We start from the raw sequence: 12,720 nt of genomic DNA on the forward strand, positions 1-12,720 counted from the left end.
CGTCTGCACATTTTTACCAGGTAAATAATTTTTTTTATCCCAGTTTTACAAGATATTAGCAGTTTGTATGCTGCTGATGAATTTGAAATGACAGCTCCACCTGCTGTTCCTTTCGTCTGACTGCCTACACTCCGTAGAAACTTAAGTCAATAAGGAAAGTCTTGTTCTTAAAGGAACAGTAACACAAAAAATGTAAGTGTTTTACAGCAATGAAAATATCATGTACTGTTGCCCTGCACTGGTAAAACTGATGTGTTTGCTTCAGAAACACTACTATAGTTCATATAAACAAGCTGCTGTGGAGCAATGGCGGAAATTGAAAAACGGCTATATGGCACAGGTTAACTAATGGATAACAGATAACACCATTAGACAGACAGAGCTTATCTGCTGTGTAACCTGAGCTTTTTTCTCCTTTGAATGGCTGCCCCCATTGCTACACAGCAGCTTATTTATATAAACAATAGTAGTGTTTCTGAAGCAAACACACCAGTTTTACCAGTGCAGGGCAGCACTGCATTATATTTTCATTACTTTAAAACACTTTTATTTTTTGACGTTACTGTTCCTTTAAAGCAGACCAGAGATACATCAGATGACTCTTTTCTACTCATTAAATTCATTTTTTGTTCAGAGCAACATCACAAGACTTTCCTTTTTTCACTAACTTAATTTTCTGTCCAGACAGCTGATATGAACAATAGGTGGCGCTGTTGTATCAGATTCATTATAACAGCAGTGAAAAACTGCCAACATATTGAAAGCTAGAAAATGATTAATGTAAATGTTATGGGAGTTTACATTTAATTTAACCATACCAAACAGACAGCAACAAGTATCTGCGTAATGTTGATATGCAGCTCCTTGAAATCTATAGAGACTGACCCACCAACGTCAAGGTTAGTGGTCTAGATACTCAGGGGGCAAAGGGCACCATGGTAATACCCTTTGTGCCTTAGTTATATGGGACTTGTTTCCATGCTACAAAAAACTCCCTATAGTTGTCCCTGAAATGGATAATTCCATTTACAGCTCTCTGGGTGGTGGCCACTCCTTCAATGATGTCACTACAGGCCTCTATTCCACACCCCTTTCTTGCTTCTTGGTAGAGCCTTATAGAACAATGGGAGGGCTGTGGGAGGTGATAAAGAAAGTTGTTGCCAGACAATGGCTGCTTAGGCAAAACAAAAACAGCAGGCCACGCCGCTAACATCATAATAGAAGCCTGAGAAATCAAAACAAAATATTAATATTCATAAACCCACTTCTTAATATCTCAATTTGGCAAATACAAAGAGGCAATTGAAAATTATGTTGTGGTTCCTCTTAAATTTAGAAAATGGTTGAACTTAAACTGTCCTTATATGCTACATTTTCCTGCTAAGCAAACATTCTAAATATAAAATATAAATATATATATATATACTTTCAAATTTAAGAAGGTGCATTCTAAAATAGTTTTTCAAGAGAGGGGAGTATAGTCTGTGCCTTTTACTCCCCCTACTGGTAAACGTAATATATACATAGGTGTGTGTTTGTATGTGATACAGTTCGCTAATGGATTCTGCCACTGTGATTTGGCTCAAGGGCATAGAATATTCACATGATTATCCAGTGAAGATCAAGAGATATTATCATTAAACGTTTGGGATTTGCTGGCAGAGGCCTGATATTTGACTCCTGTACCATGAGAAGTATAATTTTATGTACAATAGGTTTGTTTCAAACCAGAACTTGCACCAAAACTGTTGTTAAAATGATGAAGCTTCTGCTGAACATTGGGTCCACTATCTTCACATATGTGTCTTGGCCTTTGTTTGCCCCATCCAACGCCCAAATAGCTACAGGTTTCCCACCGTGGCAGCCAGAGAAAGCAGAATTAATAAGGCAACTGGTACATGCAGACTCGTTGCTGCTGCTGTGGAAAATATATGCAATGTTCCTGGTTCAGGGAGAAAGTCTTTTGCGTCCTCCAAGGCATAGTAGGCTGCATTTGTCATGTTAGTATCTCCAGATATGGCCACATCAAAAACACAAGACTGGAAATAAGCATCTTCAACTGGGAGTTTCCCTCTGCACAAGGATTTGGCCTTGTCCCTGCTGATAGAACTTGTCCTACCAAGATCCTTAGTCCTAGATATGAACTGGCTTGCTGGGCATCCTCCCAGGCATAGCTGCAAATCCTGCTCCTCTTGGAAGGCCAATGAGATGTCCTCAGGCATGCGCAGGGAGAATGAGAGCTGCTTGGCCAGCTGGCGAACCCGTATGGTTGTGCCAATATAAGGGGCCTCAATCTCTATTAAGCTCCCAGGCTCCCTGTCGTAGATTTTAAGGTTGCTTCCTCCCCCTCGTCTACCTCCGTTTACAGAACCATCATCAAAGGCTGCTGGGAGGTTATCCACTTCAGCCTGGTAAACCTTCTGATCGATGCACTGCTTCATATTTTTGAAGATGATGGTGATCTACAAAAACAAAACAATAATGGAAAAATTGAGCAAACAACAATAGCATAGTAAAAACCAGGTTTGTGTGTAAAAAGGCTTGTCCTGCTTGTAAAGGGTGGACTTTTGGTTTCTGATGGTGGCTTCACTCAGGAGGTCCAGCTGTAAAACTCCTGTTGACAAGGAGATAGAGCCAAGCTGCTGGAAGGGAATATAGGTTAACTGACTGGGTAGACCACACAATCCTCTAGAAAAGGGGTCCCCAACCTTTTTTACCAAGCATTAAACAAGTTCCTGGGGTGCTACATGAGGGTTGTGATTGGCTATTTGGTAGTCCCTATGTGGACAGGCAGCCTACTTGAGGTTTTGTTTGGTAGGACAACTGTTTTTTATTGAGCCAAAACTTGCCTCCAAATCAGGAATTCAAAAATAAGCATTGAGGCCATTGGGAGCAACATTCAAGAGGTTGGGGAGAAACATGTTGCCCATGAGCCACTGCTTTAGGATTTCTCTTGTTGGGTCCATTATCAATCTGAATACATCAATGGGTAGTGCCCAAAAGAGCTTTTGGTGGCCATTTAGGGAATGTAAAAATATTAATCCTGTTATAAGGACAATAATATGACAACTAAAAAGATCTGATATGGTGCCCATGTTCCATCATGGTTATACCTCTGACAATTGGATTGGTTACAGAAAATCCTTGCTTGGTTGTGAGAGTATTTGTCTATATATTTGTTTTTAATATTTATCAGGCATTTCCACCCTTCTATAGATCTCTGTCATTTGCTCTCCTGTCACTCATTTTTGTGATTCAATCGATTCAATTTGAGATGCAATTCATTTCAGAAAAACTTATCTCACTGTTTATCACATATTTATATCATAAAACTCTATGGGAAAACACTGGAACTGACTTTTGAGAAAAGTTTTTTCCTCCTTGAATTGAATCTATTCCATGAGTTTTCCTGTGATAAACCATAAGATAACTTTTTCTCACTGAATTGAATCTGGCCCATTGTTGGAAAAATTTGCATTGTCTTTTACCTTAGTGGTAACTGTGGCGTTGGACATGGTGGAGAGTGGTGAACTGGTGGCTTGGACAAACAGATATTCATTGTCCAACAGAGGCCATGACCCATTGACTCGACACGTCTGAAAGTCACCGCTAAAAGTGCGTACATGAGGGTCTCCAAACACACCACAGTGGAGATACTTTGGAATCTTGCCATTCTTCTCACGGAAAGTTCTCTCATAATCACAGGCCTCCTGTTTCCTTGGCCCTTCGGGGAGCGGCTGTGGGGGTTGAGGTCTGGGGGATGCCGTAGGTCCCTCTTTGGAACAGTTGTGCTGAATCATGAGATCTTCAATGATGTGCACTGCCGAGTGGTAGATCAGGTCTCCGCGGCAGGTTCGAGCGGTTTTGCGGGTACATTGGGAATAGGCACGCAGGGCACTGCATTTCTGGATCTCTGCATTTCTGCCAGAACCCCTCAAGTTCAACGTGGCAGACACATACTCTGAATTGCATTTGACGATCTTACACTGGGCATTTACTACAAGGAAAGACAAAGGCATTATTATGTTTAAAAATGTAGGTACAGTGGGAACAATTCACACACACACACATTTGCTTTGAAGAACGGCAGAAAACGGCAGAAAACGCAAGCAAGTTAAAGAAAGGTAAAAAATATTCCCTTTAGTGTAAAGCTGGCTATACACAAGCAGATATTGGCTGCTGGCTTATCTTGTTGGCTAGTGATGATCAAATTTATTCGCCAGCCATGGATTTGCGTCACAAATTCTGAATTTAGGACAAAAAAGTTGCCATAATAAAAAACACCCATTGACTTTAAAGCATTTGGAAAAAAAAATGCCTAGTGAGTTTATGCATTAGGACAAAAAAAGTTGTCATAAGAAAAAAGCCCATTGACCTGTAAGAACAATTGTTGCTCGCGTAAAAAAAGTCACACATAAAAACGCCTGTTGACTTCAATGCGCTTCGCAAATTTTTCGCTGTTTCGAAAATTTTTTCAAAGTTTTACGAATTTTTCAGTGAAGCGAAATGGGATAGATTTGCTCATCACCATTGTTGTCCCATGTATGGGGCAAACATAATAATCCCAACTGATATTTGGCTGGAAAAGACCTTTGGACAAGAACCATATTGGAACATTGTGTGTGGCTCTCTCCCAACAAGTCTGCATAGGCACCCCATGTGATCTGATTATTAACCCAGGGCGAAAGATCAGATCCCTATTATCTGGCCCATCTTCTGGGTCCCCAAACGCAAACCAGTGGATACTAAATAGTGTGCATGGTTAGCTTAAAAGTTGTGTATATTGTGTTTGTTGACATAGTTGGTCCTCATTACCTTGCTCGCAGAAGATAAGCAGAAGAACCGTCTTGAGAAGGACGCTGTCTGAACATTTTGGAAGATGGAGTTTACCCATTCCAATCTATCACAATCCCACTTTGCTTTCACCTTCTCATCGACTCATTCTCTGCCTGTGAAATGAACAGTAAATCTGTAAGGAATTGGCTTTATATAAAAACAGGAGATACAGCATCTTCTTCTGTATTTGATATGGATATTAGAATTCAAGTGAGAGTTTTGAAATCATACTAGGTAGCTTGATGATTAGCTTTCTTTTTCTAGTTCAGTGGTCAGTCCTTCAGCTTGAAGACATCAACATTCCTATCCCAGATTAGCACCCCACTGCTAATGTCTTAAGGTTGGTACCTAGTGTTGGCTAGATTGCCAATCATGGTCCTATCTGATGTGGCATGCTCTGGGTAGGAGTCCACAGGATTGGGCTGACCTGCCGGGACACCGGGAAGAAATCCTGTGCCCTGCCTCCTACTCCCAGCCACCATCTCTCCCCACTCTGCTGGCATGGCCATCTTTCATTTTTAAGAGTGAGGTAAGTATCAGAGGTAGTGGGATCAGTTTTGGCTGGGAGTTGAGCAGGAGTAGTGAGTACTGGTTGCTGGGTGGTGGACCCTTGAGTCGGGTATCCGGTGGGCCCCAGGTACCCAGGTCAGTATACATTGGGAGTACATTAGTGTCCATCTCTTTACTAGGAGCACTGCAACTGTATGAGAGAACCTCCCAGACAAGAACAATTCCCATCAGCCCATTTTTATTTAAACTACAGGTCTATATGCTATCTTTTACATTCAGTCTTATTGAGCTGAAGTTGGCCCTCAATGTCAGCTTCTCTGGTGGGCCTTAAAATGACTAGTCCAACACGACCTCGGGATGACAATATATTTGTTCAAAAGGTATCAAAAGAATTATTTTTGGGGTATGAGTCATTCTGAAAGCCAATTGCTGGCCATTTGCCTCTATAGGTAGGAAGCAACCTGACTATCAACATTATTATATTGTGAATTGTGCAAATAAGTTAAAAGATGTACTGCCAAAAATCCTTCAACCCCTAAAAAGTGTAATTCCCAGGAAAGCATCTCCTACTTTTGTGCAATGTCAGTACCCCATTAAATTACAAGGGATGATAAAAATGAAGGGTTCATGCAGTAAAATGATCTTGGCGCTTTCTGCATGGATCAAATTTTGAGCAAAAGTACTAGATGTAATTACAGATTTAGGAGCTCGCTGAATTATGGAAATGACACATTCTTACTTGGCCGGCCTGAGCCATCGCTTCTTGAGTCTCAAGTGGTATTTAAATGAGTGGGCAGTTGTCCAGCATTTGGTGAGTCATCCTGTGCCTGTGCCAGCAGTTATAATCCTGCAGCTGGCAGGCCTGCTAAGTGCCGCTTATGAGAATTCCCACAGTCCTGAGAAAGTGTTGAATCTGGCACTGGGAAGGGGGTAAGTTGAGACGGTAGCGCCAGGTGAGGTCACTGCGCTTTCCCAAAAAAATAACTGCAAATTATCACCCCCATGTCCCCAGATTCTATTATCCAGTGGCAGCACTGTTTGAAGGAGGAGGAAAGTCTTCTTGCACTTGGGGGTGCCAAATGTTAGGCACCCCAAGTGAATGTATTAATTTATAAAAATTGTAGAAAAGTATCTCCAAATTTGCACTCGGTATTGAGTCTATAATTGGTCAAATATTACTTTAATTAAAAAAAGTCCAGCAAAAACCGAAAAAAAGTCCAGCAAAATGTTTTTTTGTTTTTTTTCTTGGGACATTTACTAACCAACTCAATCAAGCAATTAACATGTTCAAACTACTCATTTACAATCTATGAAATTCACATGAATTGATTATGAATTCCTAATACTGATTAACAGTCTTAACATCTCAACCTAACATGAACTAATGCACTTTATTAACATTGACCAATTTTTAAGTTTAATAGTTGTATTTTTTCATTAATATTTGTGTTTTTGCATATGTGTGAATTAAAGATGATCAATTTGTATTGTTGTATGTGGTTTTAATCTTGAATCAGGTGCCTTGAGAATAATTAGAGTAATACTTGACCAATTATAGACTCAATACCGAGTGCAAATTTGGAGATACTTTTCTACAATTTTTATAGCTTTAAACTTTTATCTCTTGCACCACCTCAATATTTGAGGTTGAGTAAGTCTAATTAATGAATTAGAGAGTGCGGTACCAAACATTATATTTATCATGAATGTATTTATTTACCTGAAACCCCAGGCTGGTGCTCCTATGAGCAGAAAACTGCACTGACATGGGATTATACCAGTGAGCACCACAGATCGATCCTCTTCCATCTTCCTCTTTCTTAACGCAGCTGCACATGTGCCAGTAGAGTGAAAAGCCGAACTTTAACTAAAAAAATCGACTATTTTGTTCTACTGCGCATGCGTCTGCCCCGGGAAATATGAAGAAAGAGGAAGCTGGAAGAGGATCGCTCCGTGGTGCTCATTGGTATAATCCTGTGCCGGTGCAGTTTTCTGATGATAGGAGCACTGGCCCAAGGAAAGTACAATCACTTGGGGGTACCTAATATTTGGCACCACCAATTGCAAGACGACTTTCCTTCTCCTTTAAGGAGGCCCACATTTTTGTGTTTTTTAAATTATTTGCTTCTGTAGCTCATGGGAGTTTACTTCTATATGTTTGCTAGGGCCTAGTAAACAGACAGTTTGTAGGGTGGGGCAGGGGCATATTTACCATACAGACACTCCAGGGTCTGTGCCTAGGACGGCAGCTTTAAGGGCAGGGCCGGGCCAAGGTATTTTGGCACCCTAGGCGCGGGCTTCAATCAGTGCCCCCCTCCCTGACTAGGGTTGCCAGCTGACCTGGCTGGTAAAAACGATGCTTGAGCCCAACGTTATTAATATGTAAAAAGATAAAATAAAAAGGAAGTATTTTTTTCCAGAAAAGGTGGCAACCCTATCCCTAACCCATATCTCACAGGGGCTCTGTTTAATTTCATGTGGCATGGCTGCAAAATCTCAGTGGGACAATAATAAGAAGACATGCGTAAAGTAAAAGAAATATTTAAAATAATTGCTCTCACCCAGTTGCCTGCCTCTTGTCTGCATGTTTTCCCATTGCTGTTTATTGTTTATATTGATGCTGTATCGGGTGTTAGCCCTGCCCGCAAGTGTGATGTCATACCCTCAGCAGCAATGGAAGAAGGTATCATGGAGTTGAACACGGGTTGCTTAGAATTAGCCATTCTACAACTTTCTAAACATTAACTTAAAGGGATCCTGTCATCGGAAAACATGTTTTTTTCAAAACACATCAGTTAATAGTGCTGCTCCAGCAGAATTCTGCACTGAAATCCATTTCTCAAAAGAGCAAACAGAGTTTTTTATATTCAATTTTGAAATCTGACATGGGGCTAGACATTTTGTCAATTTCCCAGCTGCCCCTGGTCATGTGACTTGTGCCTGCACTTTAGGAGAGAAATGCTTTCTGGCAGGCTGCTGTTTTTCCTTCTCAATGTAACTGAATGTGTCTCAGTGGGACATGGGTTTTTACTATTGAGTGCTGTTCTTAGATCTACCAGGCAGCTGTTATCTTGTGTTAGAGAGCTGCTATCTGGTTACCTTCCCATTGTTTTTTGTTTGGCTGCTGGGGGGGGGAAGGGAGGGGGGGTGATATCACTCTAACTTGCAGTACAGCAGTAAAGAGTGATTGAAGTTTATCAGAGCACAAGTCACATGACTTGGGGCAGCTGGGAAATTGACAATATGTCTAGCCCCATGTCAGATTTCAAAATTGAATATAAAAAAAATCTGTTTGCTCTTTTGAGAAATGGATTTCAGCGCAGAATTCTGCTGGAGTAGCACTATTAACTGATGTGTTTTGAAAAAAACATGTTTTCCGATGACAGGATCCCTTTAAGTTTCTTTTGAGAAATGGATTTCAGTGCAGAATTCTGCTGGATCAGCACTATTGACTGATTAATTTTCATCCCTTTAAAGGTGAACAATCCCTTTTAGAATCTTTAGTAGTGATGGGCGAATCTGACCCGTTTCGCTCTGCATCGAAGTCCATGGGCGACATTTTTTTTGATGCGCGACAATTTTTTTGGCCCATTGGAGTCTATAGCCGTAATTTTCACGGTGAAAATTGGCGAAAAACGTCACTCATCACTAATTCTTTAGGTGTAGTGTAATGTATCATTGTTTCCATGTCAACTCTATAGCAAGGCAGGGACATGTGTGAATGTTTGTGTTCAGAATTAAATTTAAAATAGGCCCTGGCATTTCCTGTACTCTGAGGTCCAAACAGCCCCTTAGAGGCCCAATAATTAGTGACTGTCTATGGCATATTACATGTTACCCCTCTGATATTTGCCAGAATTTACCAATTGCCAGTTCAGACCTGTGAATGACTAACCTTGCTCCATAATATGCTCCTGTAATATATATATATATATATATGTTCCAAAGGTTTAAAAGCACTCCAACGCAGAGATGTATCAGACCCAGGTGCTATTCCTTGGCATTTGTACAAAGGTACTCGAGAGTAGAAATATCCCAGTGTGCATTTCTGCTCTCGAGTATATAGTATCTAAATAAATATATATATATATATCCATATCATAAAAGTCACAAAGTTTGCACCAGGTCTAGTAACCCATAGCAACTCATCACATTTGCTTTTTAAATAGACTAGCGTAGAATGCTACCTGTTGATTGGTTGCCATAGGATACTAGACCTGGTGCAAACTTTGTGACTTTTATGACATTCCATCCCCCAAGAGAGTAAAAGCACGGTGGCTCAGTTACAGTGTGTCGTGCTATCACTGCGTGTTGCTTTCCCTGTAGAATAAATGCTCTGCGGTTGAATTACACGGCGCTGCAAGTCCCATGTGCCAGTTTCCGTGTATATTAAAAGTTGTATCAGTTTCCCTGTAGCCGGCCTGCTCCGTGCTTCGGTTACTGAGTGAAATGCAAGCTCTGTGTGTCAGTTTAGCTGCTTATTAAACACCCTGTATCGGTTTCCCTGACGATGAAATGCTGCGGGAGTCAGGTTCTGTGCTATTCAATCTGTAAATCACATTTCCTGTAAGGGAAGAGACCTTGTAGTCCCAAAGTGGGGCAACTTCACGCTGTGTCGGAGTGTTTTACTATCTCTGTAGCATGAGATGTCCTCGCCTCGTGGGCTCCTTGCACACATTAAGCGGGTTATTTATCAAAATCTGAATTATTCCGATTTTTTAAATAATTTTTTTTGACCAAACTAGAATCCATGATTTGACTTTATTTAGTATTAAAAAAGCTTAATTTAATTGGTTTGGGTAAAAACTTGGTAAAACCGAATGAAAACCTGAATCGCTCAATTTTTCTGTCTTTTTCCCAAAAAAGCCAGAATTTTTTGGATTTCTGCCCAAAAAGATTGGATTTTTGAGCTAATTCCAGCGCAGAAACTTCAAAATAGGATAGAATACTCTGCCATTGATTTATACACAATCTCGGCTTTTCGTATTTCGAGCTGTTTGCTGCATTGGGTTTTAAGAATTCAAGTTTTATAAAATTTAGTTTTGCCCCAAAAAGCCAGACAGAAGTTTAGTGTTTAAAGGGCACCTCGTAATTTCTTTTTTTGACATGGGGAGCTTTGCTGTTTCCCAATGCCAGCCAGGGTCGGATTTACCTAGTGAGTGCCCCTAGGCCCACTGCTGTTCGTCGCCCCTCTCCCCGGGCCTAGGTGGCCTTTCCACAAATTCGCCCTGATGCCAGCAGCCATAAACCATAACATACAGGGCTCTCCATCCCCCATGTAATCTCTTATATGGCATAGGTTGTTGGCCATGGGAAGGGACTCAGCAACCCTATGCTAGAATCCTAAAGAAGGTTGGGTCACCGCAGGTATAATCTGTATATAATACATAAGGGCCATGAATGTCCTGTAAATTATATCCTTATAATACACAAAAGCCGTGAATATCTTGTATTCTTATATCTTATATCCTTATAAACGGTGAGTTCTGATGTCATCAGTTATAAACGGTGAGTTCTGATGTCATTTCTGTCACATGACTCACTGAAACTTGTGTATTATAATAAATACAGTACCCCCAGTTGCAAAATTTGAGGATATTATAAGTTACCTCGGAGTTCCATGACCTGTATAAAAACATTCGGCCTTCGGCCTCGTGTTTTTATATGGTCATGAATCTCCTCGGTAACTTATAATATCCTTATAATTTACAAGAGGGGGTATGTGTATTATTAGAGGGAGGCAAGTCACCTCGGAGTTTCATGAGTTTGGCCTTGTGTTTTATATGGTCATGGAACTCCTTGGCAACTTATAATATCCTTATATTTTACAAGCGGGGGTACTTTGTTCACTATATATATATATATATTGGGTTGAGGGCAGGTCTAAATATATGAAGAACCTCCCAGCCCCATTTCTTTCCAAGGATGGTCAAATGAGGATCAAGGAATTGTTGACCCATGTAGTTGCATCAGTATCATGTAGTTGGGGTCATGTCTGGTCAGGTCTACGTATCTCAAATGAGTTTCCTCACCAAGTTTGCAGGGTAAAACTGTTCAGGCCAATGGTTGTGTGATGAGGGTAGACAGGTAGACGTGGGGTGTGGGTTCTTCTACACTGAGATATACAGTACAAAGCACAACTGTACATCTCCTATGATTTGCAAGTCTTCCGGCCATCTGCCTGCCACCCTCTAGGTTCGGAGCTTTAGCAGCAGTACAGTTTGGCTTGTTATGTTGAGGAATGCGTTGCTAATGCTACTCAGCTGTTAGAGCTGCCTGGAGCACATGCTTCATATACCCCCCCCGGGCACAAAAAGTGGAGCACTACTAGTAGCCTGTGTTACTGTATCCATTGCCTTATAGGTGTCCTTTACATTAACTTTCAGTATGTTATGGAATAACTTATTCTAAGCAACTATTCAATAGACCTTAGTCTTTTGTTAATTTTTATACTTATTTTGAATTATTGGCCTTCTCATTCTCTTTCCAGCTCATAAATGGGGGTCACTGACCCCATTTAAGAACAAATGCTCTGTAAGACTGCAAATGCAGTGTTATGGCTATTTTTTTTATTATTCATGTTTGTATTCAGGCCTCTCCTATTCATATTTTGGTTTTTTCAATTCAGTGCATGGTTGCTAGGGTAGATTGGACCCTAGCAACCAGATTGCTGAAATTGCAAACTGGAGAGCTGCTGAATAAAATAATAATAACTCAAAAAAAAAAGTCAAAAAACACATATAATAAAAAATGAAAACCAATTGCAAATTTTCTCAGAATATCACTCTCTACATCATACTGAAAGTTAATTTAAAGAGGAACGACCTCTTTAAAGGAAGCCAGAAGGGGGTGTAGCTGACCAATCAAGAGGCAATGATGTCAATGATGGCTAGCCAATAAACATCGCTATCCATGGTAAATATCTCCCAACTTCTACAAAAACGTTGTTATCATAGACATTCCCTGTACTAAGCACAAATAAGTTGTTGCATCCTCCGTCACTCAATACACTAACATTATGATAATATTTGAGATAAATTTTGCATCCAGACCAACCTTTTACCTGATTCACTGAGTAATAGTCACCGGTACAGATCACAACTGAAAGTGGGGGACTGTAAAGGGCCTTACAATAGGGTGAAAAAAGAGTATAGTAGAGCAAGAGGGCAATAATAGGACAAAATGGGAACAACAAAATATTTCCCAATAAAACAGCCTGTCCCCTATAACCTGATTCATCAACAAAACTGGGTGGACTGTAATGGGCCTCACAACAGGCACATATAAGTAGTAGTACAGATATGGGACCAGTTATCCAGAATGCTCGGGACTGGGGGTTTTCCCGATAACAGATCTTTCCGTAATTTGGATCTT

The 12,720-nt window shown here is 40.6% G+C and overlaps 1 protein-coding gene across 2 annotated transcripts in view; it reads right to left on the reverse strand.

Annotated features, from left to right (window-relative positions):
• Positions 1-473: 473 nt before the first annotated feature.
• hjv.L (hemojuvelin BMP co-receptor L homeolog) overlaps positions 474-12,720 on the reverse strand; it is a 35,421-nt gene continuing 23,174 nt past the window's right edge. For both annotated transcript variants that reach the window (XM_018231387.2, XM_041573500.1), the window contains exons 2-4: positions 4,816-4,949; positions 3,489-3,997; positions 474-2,462 (exon numbers count right to left, since the gene is read on the reverse strand). In XM_018231387.2, coding sequence (XP_018086876.1) covers positions 1,842-2,462; positions 3,489-3,997; positions 4,816-4,894 — 1,209 coding nt within the window. In that variant the 5' untranslated portion in view covers positions 4,895-4,949 and the 3' untranslated portion in view covers positions 474-1,841. The remainder of the gene's footprint in view (positions 2,463-3,488; positions 3,998-4,815; positions 4,950-12,720) is intronic.

Source organism: Xenopus laevis, chromosome 8L (genome assembly GCF_017654675.1).
Source record: "Xenopus laevis strain J_2021 chromosome 8L, Xenopus_laevis_v10.1, whole genome shotgun sequence".
NCBI classification, from domain to species: domain Eukaryota; kingdom Metazoa; phylum Chordata; class Amphibia; order Anura; family Pipidae; genus Xenopus; species Xenopus laevis.